The 19,646-nt window shown below is 35.5% G+C and overlaps 1 protein-coding gene across 1 annotated transcript in view; it reads left to right on the top strand.

Moving 5' to 3' along the window:
- Positions 1 to 19,646, top strand: part of CUL1 (cullin 1) — a 54,049-nt gene that overhangs the window by 26,535 nt on the left and 7,868 nt on the right. The window contains exons 4-15 of the mRNA XM_067291200.1: positions 1,154 to 1,321; positions 2,446 to 2,496; positions 3,502 to 3,592; positions 4,298 to 4,461; positions 8,540 to 8,702; positions 12,464 to 12,594; positions 15,536 to 15,643; positions 15,737 to 15,843; positions 17,095 to 17,143; positions 17,649 to 17,780; positions 18,321 to 18,438; positions 19,451 to 19,527. Coding sequence (XP_067147301.1) covers positions 1,154 to 1,321; positions 2,446 to 2,496; positions 3,502 to 3,592; positions 4,298 to 4,461; positions 8,540 to 8,702; positions 12,464 to 12,594; positions 15,536 to 15,643; positions 15,737 to 15,843; positions 17,095 to 17,143; positions 17,649 to 17,780; positions 18,321 to 18,438; positions 19,451 to 19,527 — 1,359 coding nt within the window. The remainder of the gene's footprint in view (positions 1 to 1,153; positions 1,322 to 2,445; positions 2,497 to 3,501; positions 3,593 to 4,297; positions 4,462 to 8,539; positions 8,703 to 12,463; positions 12,595 to 15,535; positions 15,644 to 15,736; positions 15,844 to 17,094; positions 17,144 to 17,648; positions 17,781 to 18,320; positions 18,439 to 19,450; positions 19,528 to 19,646) is intronic.

The following is a 19,646-nucleotide window of genomic DNA, read 5'->3' as shown; positions in this document are numbered from 1 at the left end:
TTTTTTCTTAAATATTCCATTAGCCGTCTGAAAGTATCATATGCTTTGCCACGCGCATAGAGCAGTAATTGAGTGTACCCGTGAGCTTTGTTTCCTCTTACTGCTAAAGCGGTGTTTGTACTTGTGTTTATTTTATGCATTTTAGTTGCACTTTTACAAGCTATAGGGCAGCTTAGACTTTATAACCAATTAGCCAGCATATTAATAGCACTGGAAAAAATGGGAGGGTTACTTATAATGTTGAAAATGCCTGATGGCAGTCATTAATAAGTAAACTAGTAATATAACAGTATATTGGGCTGCTTTTTGAGAGAATGATTCCTAGGTACTTTGGAAAGGCCTTCAATATTAAGGAACCCCACTTGCTTTTAACTTTTGAAATTTTAGATTTAAGCAATAATACAAAAATTTCTGTCCTAGTGAATTTACCTTGCAATTTGGTGGTGGTGATGATGCAGCTGCATAGAAGTATCTGATGTTTTATCCAGAATGGACTCCTGTTACTATTTCCCTGTCCATTCAAGCTGTACTGGTCTAGTTTGGAAAGATACTTAAACTTACATGTGTTCTGTCTTTTTTTTTTTTTTTTTTTTTTTTTCCCCTGTAACATGAGCGAACATGATGCCATACCCAGATCCAAGGATATAGGATTCCATTTACTACCTGACTCTTTACTCCTAGAGAAAGCCATGTCTACACTCACTTGTTTCAGCTCCCCAAGTAGCAGCTGCAATGGGAATTGCAGTTGTATTTTATGAAGGTTGCCATGTTGAACGTGTTACCGTTGCACTGGCATGTTTTACCTAGCACGCTCATCAGTGTAGCTCTTTGTTTCTAATGTAGTGCCCTCTCGTTCCTGTCCAAAAGAGAAGGGAGTGTCTTCTGGAGCTTTGTCTATGCTATTTATTTTTCCACCGATTTTCTAATTTATAAATCTGATAGTGGGCCTTGTACTTTATTAATATAAAAGTAAATATATTAGCACTATGTTTCGTACAAAGCTGCCGTACTGAGATATTGCAGAAATATGTTTTATGGTGTGGACTTCTTACACTGTGAATTTGTGTGCCTTTGTATATCTTTGTGTGCCTTTGTATATCTTTGTGTACTTCAGAAATTGCCCTACAGTACCGACAAACTTTCTCCTTTTCAGGATGGTGAAGATTTGATGGACGAGAGTGTGCTGAAATTCTACACTCAACAGTGGGAAGATTATAGGTTTTCAAGCAAAGTATTGAATGGGATATGTGCCTACCTCAATCGACATTGGGTTCGTCGTGAGTGCGATGAAGGTCGTAAAGGAATATATGAAATTTACTCAGTAAGTCATTTTTTGAAGTGAGTGAATTATCCATTTCATCTGTCCTTTGCATTCTCATCATACAGACTGCTCCTTGAAACTTGCTATTTGTATGAAGTTCACAGAAGTTTCGAAGTATGCTTCATCATATAATTAGTTAAAATAACTCTTCCCCTTTTAAGCCCCCACAGCATCTTCTCCCCCGCCCACACACATGTATTTGTAAAAGCTCCATGGGTCTAACCTGTGAGATGTTCAGTTTGCATTGACACACTGACCGTATGTCATGGGCTGTCTACTTATGAATATTTGCTGCTTATACAGTTCTGTGTGTGCATCAGTGTGGCCTTGTCATTCCACTTAAAATTGAGTCAACTGTTCCAAACATAAAGCAAAGTAAATTGCATTTCTTTCTGTTAACTTCACTACATCTCTACAAATTTTTTGGCATCCAGCATGCTAAGATTCATTCAACATTTGGTTTGTAATACAAGTTACTTTGGTACAATTTTGGAAGACTGATAAGCGATTTTGATGATAATTTTTTTGTCATGTGAAGTAGTATTAACAAGGGAAGAGCCTGACTGAAGTTTTCTGTCTCCAATAACTAAAAATATATTTTTTATAAAACACTGAGTGTTGTCCTTGCTGGTAATGCATTAGGAAATTGATGTTTTATTTTACTGCTTTGTTAAAATAACTTTGCACAGGGTAGAACAAACAGTTGGTGAGGATATCCTTACTTACCTCCCTCTCAGCTGTTCTGCTTTTCACCAGTCTAATGCTAAGGGACTATATCAACTTGAAAATTGCCAAAAGGAAAAACTATTTTGTCAAAATAACTTGAAAGGTTTGCTGCTTTTCAGAGTTGGCGGTGGATTTCTCTCTGCCAGCAAATGGGACACCTTAGATGGGATTAGCAAAAAAGGAAATAGTAATTTTACTGTGAAAAAATTTTGTTAGATGAGAGATTTGTGTGTCAAAACATCATCTTAAAAATCAGTTCTGATTATTTAGCATAATATGTTAGCTTTACTCAAAGAATTATCGTCTGTGTGTGTGTATGTGTATATTCATTAAAAAAAATATATATATATATATATTTTTTTTTCTTCCATCTTTCATCTCCCTTCTTTCTCTTCTAGCTTGCCTTGGTGACCTGGAGGGACTGCTTATTCAGGCCATTAAATAAGCAGGTATGTATATATTTTATGACTGTGATGCTATTTTACAGGGTTTGTTTTAAATGTTACTGGTAATCGTTCTATCAAGGAAAAACAATCAAAATCTACAGCAGAGCCTTCCACTTGCTTTGTGATGTTAAAAAGATAAATATTTGGGGAATTAGTTTTGGTACCTTTTTTTTGGTTGTTGAATCTTGGTATCAAGAATGTTATGTGGCCTCTTTGCTAGAGGATCCCAGGCATTTTAAAAAGCTAAAGGTGTTAAATGGAATCAGCTGAAGGTGTTATTTCAAGCCAGATGAGTACTTACTGAGCTTGATGTCTTAAGGTTTGAGATTTGAGAATCTGTGAGGACAGTGGACGGGGATGGGACCTCAGTCTGTTCTAATGTTACTATGAATATTTAAATTTACACTGATGCCTGGAAGATTCATGTCAAGTTAACTAAATGCTTTTAATCAGTGAATCAGCACAATATAAAACAGGACATTCCATCAAAATATGCAGTATCTTTCAGTCTTACCAGTATTTGACAATGAAAAGACTATTGTATTACATTATGAAAGTATTGGTTACATTTCAGTTGTAAGGAACAGTATTTACAACGTTTCAGTCATGAGCACCAGCTATACCCTTCTTTGTATAAGTTACAGGTGGTTAGTTCAGCTGTTATTGCAAGATTCTCCTGTATTTCCAGTATAAAACAGGCAGTACTTTGGTTTAGAAGGTGCTTTTTTTAAAATCTGGAGGGGAAAACAACAACAACAACAACAACAAATAAAAAAAAAAACAAGCACTTTCATACTCTTCTACAGCTCACTCCTAATAGACTGTGGTTGTGTTGTGGAACTCACAGATGTAGCTTGCTGTGTGGTGGGGGTTCAGGTTTCCTTAAAGTTTGTCCTCAAGGGGCTTGAATTGTCTTGAATATAGGAGTACGCTCCTGATTAAGTACTGTGCTTGACTTGCCACCTGTTTTCTCTATGCTTAACTCACTTTTAATCCCTGTTTTCGAAGGTAACAAATGCTGTATTGAAATTGATTGAAAAGGAAAGAAATGGTGAAACTATCAATACAAGGCTGATCAGTGGAGTTGTACAATCTTATGGTAAATGAGATTTCTTTAAGGCTTAATTACTTTCCTTGGGGGAAAAAAATGCCCTATCAAAGTCTAGAAATAGCCTACCACCTCCTTGGATGTCCAGTAAAGATTTTTGCAATAAGATAAACCTGGTTATGTGAAAACTTAACTTTGTGTATGTAGAGATACATGACACACAATTCCAGTTAATAATGCAGTGCCTATAAAGTATGTAAATTACACTGATAAACAAGAGTATTCATTGTTTATGAATCAGTTATTTAGGAGCTAAAACTGGAAGGGGTAAAAAGGTAGTGTAATAAATTACAAGGCAGAGTGGGATTCCCCCCCACCCCCCAAATTGAGAGTTTTGTCATGCTGGTTATTGATCAATCAGTCATTAATGAAAATAGACATATATGGATATGATCTGGAACTCTAAGAGATAAAATGGAAATGGAATTTGAACTAGCATTTGAGATGGTGAAGTTTCCTGAATTCTCCAGTTTGCTCACTAATTTATCAAAAAGTACAATTTACATGAATAATATGATTTCTGCTACTTATTTCTAAATGCAGAATAAATGTATATTTTTAAAAGTACTAAAAGATGATGCTGAAACTATCCCAATTGATCACAATCACATGTCTAAAGTTAGAATGATGGTATCTGTTTATGTGCAAGGGATCATTTAATAAAAGACAGGTTTATCATAATTTGCTTTCTTGTAGTGGAGCTGGGGCTGAATGAAGATGATGCATTTGCAAAAGGGCCTACACTAACTGTCTATAAAGAATCCTTCGAATCTCAATTTCTTGCTGACACAGAGAGATTTTATACACGAGAAAGTACTGAATTCTTGCAACAGAACCCAGTCACAGAGTACATGAAGAAGGTAAGTTATTTAATAACTCTGTGATAATTTTCTGGGTCCAGATATTTATTTGAATTAGAAGTAATGTAAGTTCTTGACTTCTATTACCAATTTCTTAAAATGCTGAATATCTTATAGAAGGAAAACCAATTAGTTCCGTTTTCCTAAGGTGATTTGTTCCTATGTTTATTACCTTTATCTGGTCTGAAGTTTATCTCCTTACACATTTCAGTAAGTACAATGAAAATTTGAAACTTTCTTAATGAGTAAGCCAGAAGAAGATGGCAAAATAAATACAGATTTTGTAGACTTCCAGATTTGCCACCAAAATAACCCTTTTGCTTTGAAACTGAAAGCTTACTGTTCCTGTACCAGACATTGGTAGCATGTTAGTGAAATCTCTTCCTGAGCAAACTGGCCTCCACAGAGTAAGTAGATCATTAATTAGCTTTAGCTCTTTCAGAATATTTTGATCTAGTGAACCCTACACAATAATTCTGATCAACAGAGACCAGATTTAAATTCTTAGATAGTTTCTCTGGCCTCTGGGATCCCAGACAGGGCAATTAAGAACAAGCTGGATAAACTGACTATTTCCAGCCTGGTTATTGGGTCTGTCTTACTGAATTTAAAATAAATAGGTCATGTTCATTTTGAACGAGTGCTGCTATATATATACTTTCTTTCAATATGTTTCCTTGCTTTCTAAAATGCTCCTTTTTTCCCCCTTTCAGTTTAATTAAAAGCCAGAGCTTTGTAAGTATGCAAAGAAAATTTGCTCACACACCTGGAAAACGTGTCCCTCGCACCAATATCTCTGTGCTTCTTTTGTGTAACTCCTTTTGCCACAGAAAGAATATTGTCTGATTCTTGGTTTTGAAGTGGATGATTAAAAAATATAATAATAATTAAAAAATGGATAGGAAAAACACAGTAAAATTAATCTGGACATCAGTGCATTGGGATAGTTGCCCAGGATCAGTTGTTCTCAGACATATCTGTATTTGCTTTTCTGTTGCTGTTGAATTAATGATTTTCATTATTTCCCTTTCAATTTCTTGTCTTTTCTTTCATCCTCTGAAATATATATAAAGATAGAATAAGGGCATTTCAGTCATTCATAACCCAGATGACTGGCTTGTCCAGGCTTCCTTGGTGCGGAACACTAAAAAGCTGTCCGAAGGTCATTAGAGCTGTTTCAAGAATTAGGGATTAGTGACAAATAGTAACTTAATAGTTAATAGAACGTTATAGTATCCCAAACAATCTTCAAGACTTCAAAAACCCCCAAACGGGTTGAAGCTGGTGATGTTGAAGCTGGTGATGTTGAAGCTGGTGATGTTGAAGCTGGTGATGTTGAAGCTGGTGATGTTGAAGCTGGTGATGTTGAAGCTGGTGATGTTGAAGCTGGTGATGTTGAAGCTAAACACATGTAGAAAACTATCCAAATGCAGAGGAAATCTTCAGCAAGAAAACGTAGCCTTATTGTAGTGTTTGATCAAATTCAGATACTGGAGATACATTTTGGCTAGCTTGCCATCTCCTCACAGAGAATGTGCCTGCCTATAAACCAAACCAAACAAGAAACTCCATTTTCATTACTCATTTGCTGGGTTTTAACTGATAAAACTGAAAAAACTCCGTATTGGACTTCAAAGTAAATGTAGTGGGAGCAGGCAAAATGGTCTAAACTGTCACTGTGACCTTAGGGAGAGGGAGGAGTGTATGAATTGAAGCTAGAAGTTGGTCCACTGGAGAAAAAATGTCTAATTGATTTCTCTGGTCTGCCTGCTCTGCTGGAGAGATCAAGAGAGATCATGCAGGTTATCAGAACTGCTCATTTGCAATTCAGATATGATTTTTTTTACCTTACATGAGGATGCATAAGGAATTCTTAACATATTTTTGACTTAAATATCACAAGGGAATTTTGTCAATTTCTTTATTTTCTCTGTTTGGGTGTTGTGATCACGTGTGCGACTTCAGTGCTGGGAACAGAGTGATGCTCCCTATAATTATTTACTTGTGTATTGATAGAATTAGGTGGGGGTTTTGTTGTTGGTTTTTTTCCTGTTATGAAAAGCCTTAAATAAGACTGATGAGAAAAGCTGCAAGTAGTCCAGCGGTCATATGGCATACTGTCACTATGAGGGTCTTGAAAATCATCTGTTAGAAGTATGAGATAGGAAAAGTGATATACTATTAGTACTCTTACCTGACTTTCTTACAGTAGCCCTGTGCATTGAGTTCTGCCTGGGTTAAATGGCTTTGCAAAGTAATTATAAAAAGAAATGCGTTGGAGTGTCTTAGTGCCCACCAACTTTTTAGTATCGTATCAGAGTGTTACCTTGATATAAGAGGACTCTGGTTGTTTGCTGTAGAAAATTCAAAAAAAACTTAATTAGAATTAAGATACATATGTGTAGTTATACGAGTAGACTTACTGAGTTTAAAGGGATCATGAATTTTCACGTGAGGGCTGGCCTGAGAAGTAAAGCTAGCATGGCTTGGTATGCTGTAGGAAAAAGTTTGTGCTGAAGAGTTGTGAAGAATATCCCTTGAAATAAAGCCTCAAAAAGAATTTGTGATTTTTACAGTTGAAATAATTGGAGGTACTGTTGGGGGAAGTAATTATCTTTTCCTTGTTTATGAAATATGACACTAAAAAGGAAAATGGAATTAAAAGTGCACAAAAAGTGAGAGAGCTTAAGAAAATCTGGAGTCAGAAGTGAATCTATTTTCATAAAGGAGTTCAGAGTAACGTTGACTGTTACCCATAAACCTTCACTTTTATTGTTATTTTAAGAAGAAACATTAGAAGTATTAACTTCTTAAACTACAGAAATACAGAGTTAGTCAAACATAAGGTAAGTAGTCCTACTAGTCTGGCTCCAGCTTCTAACACTCATCAGAAGGATTCAATAATTTGCTGCTATGTGCTGTCATTAAGGAAGTTGATTGTTAGTCCTTAATGCTAGGAAACTGGTATGTACTCTGAAGCACGAGTTTATATCCCTTCCCAAACTCTTCTTTTTGTTTCTTATGTTTTGAGCTGTACTGGTTTAACTCTGAAAAACAGTAATCCAGAGTCATGTCACCAAAGCTAAGTGCAAAATTATTACAAAAATGAGTGAAGTTAGCAATAACGTAGAAGATTGTTTAAAGTTGTCTGTGTATGATGCAACATTCCTGCAGTTAAGTTGTTATTTTGTTGTCCATAATATGATCTGTCATGTTTGCTCTGTGTCATAAAGTGTTAGGAAAATGCATTAATTTCATTTCCTTCTCTTAGTGACATTTATTATTTTAAATAATCTGGACTGATAAGAAACCATATGTGCCTTATCCCTAATAATGTGTCACTCTCACAGATGGCTTGTAAAGTGAATCTTTAACATTTTCACAAACAAAATAGAGGTAATTGTTATATAAACAACTTCACGTTTACATTTTGGAATTCAGTACTATTCCTCAAGTGACATTTAGAATTTTGGTTTAGCAGGAACATATGCATATGTAGCATTTTATGTGCCAAATTATACGCTAGTAAAATTTAAATGATTGTAGATTTGGGGAAGCTTTTCTATATAAGAATGTACATGAGAACATTGAAATAAATTTGTGATGGGCATACTGCTAAATGGTAATTTTGTGCCTTTTAGTTTTTGGGCAGGCATGAAATGTATTCATGTTCATTTTAAACAAAACTAACTACCTCTGTGGCTGGAGAGCTTGCTGATCCTAAAAGTGCGAGCATCTCGTGTTGGCCACTTTCTAGCAGCAGATTTTCATCTGAAAACATCTTATTCAGAAGCATGAGGGAAAACAATGTTGCTCTGGTTCTCCTTCCATTTCAACAATATATAAAAATATCATCAACATAGACATTGAATCCATATGTATGCAGCAGGGGAGAAGTCACATTATGATTCCCAGAAACATAACAACTGTTTAAACAGGTGGACCATAATACTGCATTAGGGAGATGTTTGTTTATTTTTTTTTCTGGATGAATTTACTAAATAGTTATCTGTTTTCTGCTGTTAGAACTCTGCTCTACCTTTTGTACAGGTTTCATGTTTACCTGTTTGTTCTGTAGGCTGAAGCTCGCCTTCTTGAGGAACAGCGTAGAGTTCAGGTATATCTCCATGAGAGCACACAAGATGAACTGGCACGAAAATGTGAGCAAGTACTTATTGAGAAACACTTGGAGATATTTCATACAGAGTTTCAGAATTTATTGGATGCTGACAAAAATGAAGGTAAGCTGATTGAAACATTGGTTTTAGGTTTTCCTGCAGTTCCTCTCCGATGATTTGTGAGTAGTGTAGCTTCTGATAATGGCTAAATGTGATTTCTTTAGTAATTAGATTAAGGGAGAATATGGACACTGAGCCAGTCAACAAACAGCTGCTGATTAAATGGGGATGGCCTCAGGCTGCCTGTTTGAACCTCAAATTTTAAGGCAAAACAGCACTAATTTTGGTTTCTCTTAATATGGCTGGAACAGCTTCAAGAACATTTGAGCTGTTCTTTCAGCAGGAACTGAAGCTTGCACGAGAGAGGTATGAGACAGAAAACAGACCACTAGTCTCACCAGCTGTTTCCAAGGCCTCTTGGGAGTCAGCAACGAGAATTTTACAATTCAATTTGTCTGGAAGTATGTTTAGGGAATTTTAAAAGTAGAATAGAAACAAATAAGGAGCTTTTAAATTATCAATTAGAACTGCACATAGGACAGATAACACAAAAAAGGGTGCAAATTAGTAAATATTGATATAATTTTAGCTGTGAAAATTAGTCTGAAATGGCACTAATGGAGTAAGTTTATACTTCCATAGACAGCACACAGAATAGAAGCTTACTTATTTTAGAGGAACTGTTGAAGACAAGATTATCAAAAGTTGAGGTATCTTTAAAAAGTTAGTAACTGTATTGGTTTGTAAGTGTTCAGGAGTTAATGCCTAGAAAAAACAAAGCAGTCAAAACTAAGGCCATGTAATTCTTGTATATCCTGCAGGTGAGGAGGATGAATGGTGTTGCTGTTTTTTCTCGTTGGGGATTAAATCTATATAGGAAATGAGCATAAGGCTCTATATCTGAAATATTTCTTTTAAGGAAGTGATAGAATTAAAGAGAGGTTATGATTAAGTTACTATTGCTGCTGTTGTTGGTTTGAGAGCTGTAAACTTCTTAAAGAATTGAAGCCTCTGAGTGGCTCAGGATGGAGGATTAGTGGCCAGCATTACATTTGCCCTTTTTTCCCAAAGGTGTCAAGAGTTGTGATTGTATAATTATGACTGGTGATCTCTTTGTATATCAACCTTAAAGAGCAGCTATGAATAATTACCATAATAATTTTATTGATAATCAAGGGACACTTCAAAATAAAAATGGACATTTAAGCATGATTGGTAGGGCGGAAGTTACCCATTTCAAATGTAAATTGAAGATTGTTATCCTCTATTAACTTAAGGGTCAGCTATTGTTTACATTTCTAAATAACAAATGTATTTCCTCCATAGTTGGAACAGATTTTAATACAGATGGATCTTGGAATAGTAAAATGGCTTTATTAATGTCTTCTGACAATAGAAATAGCAATAGTACAATCCTGAAAAATTTTCTGGACTCAGGAGGCCTTTCTAGGCTATTTTATTATCAACATCACCAAGTCTGTGGGCTTTGTGAGCCTTTAATATAGTCATTTACCCTAGTGATACAACTTTATATGTTTGTAGGAGCTTAAAAACAAAACAAAACAAAAAAGACAACAAGACAGTGCCAAAGCCATGGGGTTTTTTTTTATAGATCTTAGTTTTTACTTTTACTGAAGCTATTTCTAAGATTATTAGGTGTTTTTAAAGAGCCATGTTTTCCAAAATATTTCCATTCCTCTTACTGCATTTCACTTGCAGAAGTTAAAATAGTTGTTCCTTGGCCACTTCTAAGTTTAATAAATTTTCATGGTTAGAAATATTTATTTTGATAAAGAATGAAATATCAAAGAATCCATGATCAGTTCACTCTCAAAGCACTGGACTTAAATTTGTAGTATACTTAAATAGCCTATTTTAGATAATCCTAAACTCATATAATGTCTTTATTGCCTTGTTCTTGAAAGTGAGCTGCTTTTGAGGTCCTCCCATGTGAAGTATGTTAGACAGATTGTATTACAGGCCACTCCTGCTGCTATTCTGTAACTTTTTAAACACATTGTGCAACCAGTTACAAAGGTTGTGTGGCACATTTGTCACTTGTTACCTATTCGCATCAGTATGACAATGACAGGAAATAATTATCTTTATGGGGAACGGGATGTTTTATTCTGTAAATCTTCCTTGAGTTTTTGTAGTGTCCGTTTCATATTTCACCAACTACAGGCATCCTGATAGAGCAACCTCTGACCCCTTGTTTGTGGGTAGGTCTAGTGGCAGAACATCCCACCCATGCTTGGCATTATTGTCTTATCATTTTGCTAACATCCTACGGCTAAAAGAAGAACGTACTTTCCTTACATTGTAAAAGTATAATGCCAGGCCAAGAATGTGATTTTTTAGAAGGAAAAATCATTTTTCAAAAACGATCAATCCAAAAGATTAAAATTTGCCAAAGTTCTACCTGAAAGCATGAAATGGAAAGGGCAATTGGCTTGAACATGGCTGGCCTAGCCTCACCAGTAAAGGCATCAAGTTTTGAGTGTTGTATTTCAGAGTTAGCTAACAGTACAACTACTTGATTGCTCCACTTTATTTAATATCTAACAATCCTCAAGTGGTAATAAATTATACATAAGCCCTTCAGAGAAGACCTTGCACTGAGGAAGAGCTACATAGAGTTGAAGACTTTAAGACAGATCCAACAAGGTGAAATACCCTCATTAGTCTGCAGTAGCTAATTTGGTGGTTTGCCATTTTACTCGAGTGTCTATTAAGTAAGACCAAGATTGCTAGAAGTAATTAGTAGTTTTGTGGATCTGGTTTATGTCCATATTAAAGCGTTTAAGAGTCTGGCATTCGGAAAGTACTAAGACTCTGCCCTGTTTAAAAAGAATAATAAATGCAAAGCCCTCTTCTGTATTAGACTTTCCAAAATTACTAATTGATTTGGCTGAAAACTGGTGAGATTTTAATATGAGGTTTTAGCCTACATGAAGTTATGTCCAATTTCTTTTCACCTTTATTAGTCTTGAGTTTTGTGGCGATGCTTTTCTCAATCTTCTTTTTTTTTTTCTTCTTCCAAACATATATAGTTATATCTATTACTAATCAGGTAGCTAAATCTTTTTTTAAAAGAGGTAGTTTTATTGGCGGTGGTTTATTTATTGTGGGAAAGTTGGTTTATAATTTTTCCATTTTTGTCTTTAAACGTCACATCAACACATAACATTTTACCTCACGTTTCCCACGTTTGCTAACTGTTGTTGCCACCAGTAGATTATACAAAAGGCTGCAGGTGTTGTTGTTATATTTCTGAAAACTGTTTTGTTCTGAGCAGGAGGCTCAGAAAGGCTGGTGATCAGTGGGAGAACACTGTACTCTTAACCAGTAGTAACACTAATGACAGTCTTGGTTAAAGGTATCAATTTAGAAACTTTAAATAAGGGGGGGGGGGTTAATTCTATTTATAAATTGTCACACCTCTTGAAATTGTTCATAAAAAATAGAAATCAGAAGTAAATATACGCCTGTAATTTAAATCTTGGGTTTTGTTCTTGAAATTTCTGTAGTGTTGTGAAGATAAAACATGATACTTAAGCAAATTGTTTTCCCTTTTAACTAATCATAACTTTCCAGGTTAGTGCAAAAATTTACTATAGCACTTAATTTTTTGAATTTTTTGCTATAGCTTGTGTGATTTTTTTTTTTTTTTTTTTTTTTTTTTTTTTTTTACAGCAGCAATTGCATGTATGTTTTTGTTGATGGTGATGTTGAATGTTTAACTCCTATTTGTCAACTTTGTAAGCGAGGAGTTGGAGTCATAGCTAATACAAATGGGAGACACTAGCTTTCTTTTTTTCCAGACTTGGGACGCATGTATAACCTTGTATCTCGAATCCAGGATGGCCTTGGAGAGCTGAAAAAACTCTTGGAAACCCACATTCATAATCAGGGTCTAGCTGCAATTGAGAAATGTGGAGAAACTGCTCTAAATGCAAGTATCCCGTTGAAATAAGTCTGTATGTGGTTGCTACCAGTTTTAGGTTAGAGAAGGGTGAATGCTTACTGATCTAATTTCCAGTTTACATATGCTTTCCTTTTCCACTGATTCAGCTTGTGGGCTAGTCAATTCTCTGATGCTTATAGGAAACTTAAAACAATAGTAACACCACTGAGTTACTATTCTTCGAGCTTTGTTTTTTTTTCTCCCTCTTAATTTTTGTTCTCTGGCAGAATGTCTTGTCTGCTGGGAATGCTGGCTCTGCAGTACCACATCCTATATCTACAAATACGCTTGGAAGTCCACTGTTTCAAGAAACATTGTCTCTAGCGGACTTTATTTTATTTCATCGTAGTGTGGACTTTCGACATGGATGGGACTGTTTCAAGAAAGTTTTTGTTGTTTTTAGTTTTCTGCTTAATGGCTTCATTATGTTTGGAAAAGCATGAGAAATATGGTGGGAGGAAGAGAGGAAGCAACAACTGAAATGTTTGGACAGGGCATGATATAAGGAACAGGTCAGGTCTTTTGTACTGCTGTGGTCATTGAACCATATAATTGTCTGCCTTCTTGATTTTTGCTGTGTAATTGTAGTTTCAGATTTAATATTTCATTAAGTAGAGATGAATCTAAACAACAGTGAGGAGAAGTTCTTTAAAACACTTGCTAAACTTTGTCTGTAGATAATGTGACATTTTCTAGCAAAAAAAATCATAGAATAAGACATTGCACAGAGCAAAATTAGGATAAAGAATATATTTTGGCAAATTTTTAGTTAAAACTGGGTTAAACTTGATACTAGTTTGTTTTTTGATAAAGATTATTTTAACCAGCTATTGGCCTCAGATATTCTTGGAATATCTTTGTAGGTAATTGTTAAAGCAGCAGTCTGTAACGACTGCAAGGAGAGCAGTAAAAAGTCTGTTTTTAGCATAGATTAAAATGTTTAACAAGCATAGTTTTCTAGCACAATATGATCTTTTATAAGTCATAAAATAAGCTCAGCAGTCTTCAGGGCCATTCATAGATGTCCTCTTAAATTTTGTAATCTGCTCCATGGTAAAATCAGTTAAAGCATCCCCTTGGTGGTTATCACTCTGTAGTCCTTGGTACCTAGGCCTTGAGGAACTTCCTGGAGAAGAAAAAGCTCTTTCTCCAGAAATTACTTCTAGCTCCGTCTTTGAGAGAGAGGAAGCCTGAGATCTGTATGTATTAGTTTTTTTTGACTCCAGCCATTTACAAAACTCTTTCTGATCACTTCACTTTTTCTTGTTTCCTGAACACGTGCTTTGCCCTTCTTCTGCTCCTTTTCTTTTTTCACATTTGTTTGTTTATTTTCATGGCAATATCTTCTGTCACTTTTCACTGGGACCATTTTGCCTCCTCTTCCAGTGTATTTCACTCCACTGAATCTGTTTTCATCATAAGCTTGTTAGTCCTTTACCACATTTAGCTAAGACTGATTCTGCCTAACCTGATTTATCTGTACTCTGTCTAAACAGATAGACAAGTCAGCAAGTTTCTCTGTTTCTCTGTAGTCAGTGGAGAGATCCAGTCATGTTCAGAATGACTCAACTTGACCCATTTTAGATTGTTACTGTAGAATGAGTTGTGTTCTAGACTCCATTAACTATATTAACTAATTTCAGTCAGATTACCACCTTTAATGCCTTTGGTTATCTTTTTAGAGTCCTTGTAATCAGGAGACTCCTCTGTGAAAGTCCTTTGAGTGCTCTTGAAATTCTTGTGCGAGAGGGTCTCATGCATCTGTCAGTTCTGTCTCAAGCAGTGCATTAGAGCAGTGGGCCGTGCAGCCTGTTAGTTGGTCTTCAGTGGCGACAGGAAAAGCTTTTCAGGGTACTAATTCAAGCCTGGCCATGTTTTCCTATCCATTCCCATCATCTGGAACACTTACAGTAGGAATGTTATGGGAGTGCTCCCTGCCCAGTCCTTCCAATATCTGTTTATGGACCTGTTGTCTACGAATTAGTCTAATCCTTTTTTGAACCTGTTGATATTATCTGCTTCCACAACCTATGGCAGCAAGTTCCAGAAGTTCACTACCTGATATGTAAAGATGTTCTTTATTTTTATCTGTTTTAAACTTATTTCCTATTAGTTTCGTCAAGTGCCCTGTAGTTGCAAATTGTGGCTTTGGATGAATCTTCAACTTTTCAGCCCTTTTCCTCATTTTGTAAACCTTGGTCATAAGCCTTTTCAACCTTCTGATCTTCAAACAGAAGAGTTTTAGCCTTTTTAGTCTCTTTGTATGGTAACTGCCCTATCCACCTGGTGTTTTAGATTCCCTTTGCTGTTCCTACTCTGACTCCACTACATCTCTCTCAAAATGCAGAGATCAGAACTGCACACAGTCTCAGTCTGTGGGTGCAGTAAAGATGATGCTTGATGTTTGTTGGCATTTGGCTGCCACTGAAAGTTGAGCTGATAATTTTCAAGAACTGTCATCGACAACTCAGATCTTTCTGGAGTTGTAGCTATTGGAGATACGGTATTGCTTTATTACTACAGAGATTTAATTGGAGGGTTTCTTCTAAAAAATTTATGATTGCCCATCACTGTCAGGTCTGATTGGAATTAAGCTTGTGTCTTTAAAAAAAAAAAAAAAAAAAAGGTCCTTTTTGAAGATGCTTGCAATACTTGAATAAGGATTTTGTTTCCTTTTGTACTATGTAATGTAGTACACTCCTGCTGTAGTCTGGTCCCTGTAAATAAATGCTTGCAGTAATGTAAGTCAGTCATGAACATAAAACCTAAGTTAGTCTGGGTATTATCTTATATTTAAAAAGTTTCTCATTCTTAAGCAAGTTTTCACCATGAAAATTTGCTTAAAACAGTGATTAGTCCTGTTCTGGAAGAAACAGAAAGCAGAAAGTCAATGGATTTCATTGCAAGCAACAAGTTCTTTTTCTTACAGGATCCAAAAATGTATGTACAGACAGTGTTGGATGTCCATAAGAAATATAATGCTTTAGTTATGTCTGCATTCAACAACGATGCCGGTTTTGTGGCTGCACTAGACAAAGTAAGTATATGGGTAAGTAGAGTCATATGATGACCATTTTCTCTCTTTAGTGTTTTGGCTCCCAAAAATTTCACTGTCTTTTGTGATTTATAGGCTTGTGGTCGATTTATAAATAATAATGCAGTGACAAAAATGGCTCAATCATCCAGTAAATCCCCAGAGCTACTGGCGCGATACTGTGACTCTTTACTAAAGAAAAGGTATGTCTTCAAAGGTGAATTATTGTTTCAGGTTGGCTTTTGTTTTAAAAAGATTTAGCGTATGAAGTTTTATATTGTCTTCAGCAATAGAACTTAACATTTCAATAAAATTTAATTATACCAAATTTTGAATGAAAAAATTGAATAGGACTTTTAAAGATTATATTTCCTTTTCTCGTTTTAAGGAGAGAGAGGGTAACGAAAGAACCAAGCCCTCCCCCCCCCCCCCATAGGAGACTAAGTTCTGGATGTTGGGGGGGGTATTTGTTTGTTTTTTGTTTGCTTTGGGGGGGTGGGGGGGGAGGAACTGAAGTGTTTTCTTTTTTTCCAAAATTTGGTGTTATACATCTTGTAAAAAAGAGGGCACTTTCCCTTTTTTCATTAAAACTCTTACTTTCCTCCTGTTATTTTCTCTATATCTTCTTCCATCTGGGCAGAAATTGAGGAGAACAAAAACTGCCTCCTAACTTCTTGTGGTTCGTAATTTAATTAAGGTATTTGGCTTCAAATGGTTCAGCAGCTCATAAACTGAGTTGGTATCAGTCCAGCTCGCACTGGATTGGTGTCAGTCCCTGGCAACTTTGCTAGCTGTTTTTCAGGGGTGGAAAAAGACAAAACAAAACTAAAGCCGGGAAAGCTTGCACACTTTTCCCCTCCCTTTCCTCCCTGCCCTTTTGTGTGCCCCCTCCCCCCCCCCAAAAAAAAAAATATTTTTTCTTCCCCTTTATAAATACTAGCTTTCCTCAGGGTAGCTTTGGGGTGTGCCTGATGGACTAGCATGATGTGGAGGAAAACAGTGTGTTGCCACTTTAGCTCTCACTCAGTCAAGAATGAGCTCTGTGAGCTGTTGCTTTTTCACTGTCTGTAGCACCTAAGATAAGAAATGAAAATAGCATTTAGCAGCAGAAGGAAGTTAGAAGAGAGAGATTCACATTTAAACACACAAATCCAAAGTATCATCACAGGCTCTTAGGAAGTCCCAAGCACTCCATGGTACAGGACTTTGACCTGTCGTTTAAAAATCTCATACTTTAAAGTTGCTTAACGTATGTTCATTATGTGGAGTAATGAAGAGAAAACTGTTCATTTCATTACATAGTTTCCTCTCAAAAGAGTCTTTGGCCCAAAAACTATTCCATCTGTCATTTTAAGCATGTTCCTTTGTTTATGAAATAAACTTCCACAAACCTCCAAATGTTGTTTTAATTTAGTAATTTTGGAATCATAAAAAATGTTCCTCTTTCACTGCAGCTCAAAGAACCCAGAAGAAGCAGAATTAGAAGACACACTCAATCAAGTGGTAAGACATAAATACAGTTCTCTTCTGTACAAGCTTTGACAAGTTAAAAGTATTCAGTTGTCACGTAAGGTAGATTAAATCAAACCTTTTATTCTGTATGTTTGTTTTCATTACTTAATATTTTAGCTTTTCAGTAATATTCTTAATAATCTCTGCAAGGGCTGTTGGTTATATTTAAAAAAAAAAAAAAAGAAAAAAAAAAGAAAGCCCTTAACCTTAAGTCACCAATATATTTCAAGTGGCTGAACAGAATTTGCTCACTTGAATTTTTATGTTGAGAGAGAGAGATATGTGTGTATGTATATATGTGTGTATATGTATGTATATATATATATATATATAAACCCTCTATATGTAGAATATGCAGATAACATTTACAGTTGTATCCACATTAAAAAAAAAAAACTTAAAAATTTAAGTGTTAATGAAGTAGCTACTATTGTGGCTCTCCTTCAATACAGATGATTAAATATTTTCTTCTTATAAATATTCTTGTCTTTTCCAGATGGTTGTCTTCAAGTATATTGAGGATAAAGATGTGTTTCAAAAATTCTATGCTAAAATGCTGGCAAAGAGACTTGTACATCAGAACAGTGCTAGTGATGATGCTGAGGCAAGCATGATCTCTAAACTTAAAGTAAGTATTCCTTGATTGTCCCATGACCTACCATATTGCAGATCTTGGCGTTATCTTGGAAAGCATTGATGTATGTACTCTCAAAATATTATGATTTTATTCAGATTTCATTACGTATGATAGAAAAGTATAGGACCTCTGTGCTTTTGGCAGACTTGCATGTCTGTCTGATGGAATAAGTTTAATTCTAATGCAAATATATTGCATAAACATCATTATCCAAATGAATGCTGAAATGTTGCCAGTCATGTTGCTTAATTCCATTAACTCTTGTTGGTTCAGGAATCAAGCAAAGTAAGGTCTGAGGTCTTCTAGTAGTCTGTTCATTGTGTGGGGGTTTTATTTTTGTTTGTTTTTTCCAAAATTGTCTTCTGGTTTTGGTGGCAGTTAAACAGCTGTTTTCCAGTTGGGTTAGTACTTTGAATAAGGGAGATACTGAACTTTGTACATCTTCTTTTAAGAAAATGGATTTCTATACTTTTCATTCTTCAGTGTCAAAGTGTATGGTCTTGCTGACATATCTGTGCTTTTAAAATGCAGCAAGCTTGTGGTTTTGAGTACACTTCCAAGCTGCAGCGGATGTTTCAAGATATTGGTGTAAGCAAGGACTTGAATGAGCAATTTAAAAAGCACCTGACCAATTCAGAACCATTAGATTGTAAGTAATACATTTATAACTAGCTGTTGTTCCAGAATCTGAGTTACTGTTAAGTAGTTTAGCTTCCCCTTATTTCTACAGAGAAAAGCTAAGTGTATGATGGAAGTATTTGATTTATGCATCATGCCCCTCAAAGGTTAGCATTATTAATATATTTTGACCAAGATAGATAGGGTTTTTAAATTAATGTTTTAGGTCTGTGCTGTGTCTTCTAATAGCACTTTATATCTTCTGTTATGGGTAGCCTCCTCCTGATTTTGCAGCTCATCTTTAGGTAGGTAATTAAGTTAAGTTGAATCCTGTCCTTTTTTTTTTTTTTTTTTTTTGATTGGAAGGATGCTTTTGTTAGAAATGGCTTTACTTTTGAGCACAGTTTGGCTTAGGTAATCAGACTTGAATAGAAATATTAAGAAAAAGGGTGCTGTCTTTTAGATCAGTGGGTAACCCTATTGCTTTCTTATGAAGAAATATATTTTTCACTGAAACTTGTTGAAACAAATCCTTTCAGAAATTGGTAATTATGTTTTAAATGATGTTTGAATGACTGTATTATCAGGCTTAGATTTTTTATTATTATTTTTTAATATATATTATATTTACTAACTTGCCCTAAATACCAGTGCGTACTGTAGACTGGAGAGTTTTCAGTTGCACATAAAAATAAGTAAATAAATCTACATTTACACTTTTTTATGTTTGCATGTTAAAAGAGAAAAATCTCTCATGGGGGTAGAAAAAGGGTAGTGATCTCTACAAATGAAAGAAAACTTAGTTACTGTCACAGTAACTCTAATGCTATCCAAGAGCACCTTCGTCTTACGTGGATTTCTTTATTTTACGCTTTGAATGAAATACTATTTATATTGTTTTATGATTTCCACCATGTTAGTTTGAGCAGGACAGAGCTCTTTCTGGTTTGTGTTAGAACTGTGAAACTGCATGTTTGGAAAGAGGGTGGACCCAGAGAGGAGAGTGTGGTTAAGTCTGTTAATCTGTGTGCCCCCTCTTCCAGTGGACTTCAGCATCCAGGTCCTGAGCTCTGGATCGTGGCCGTTTCAGCAATCCTGCACATTTGCTCTGCCTTCTGAGGTGAGGCAATGCCCATTTTTAAAGCTTAACATGGAATTATTTTACAAGAAGATTGCTTGTTTCTCCTCCTGTTTTGTTGTGAGTCAAAGGGGACTGGGACTTTTGTTTTTGCTGTTGTT

Source organism: Apteryx mantelli, chromosome 2, assembly GCF_036417845.1.
Source record: "Apteryx mantelli isolate bAptMan1 chromosome 2, bAptMan1.hap1, whole genome shotgun sequence".
Classification (NCBI taxonomy): Eukaryota; Metazoa; Chordata; class Aves; order Apterygiformes; family Apterygidae; genus Apteryx; species Apteryx mantelli.
Note: the sequence above shows the minus strand (reverse complement) of the source record. Positions and strands in the feature narration are given on the sequence as shown.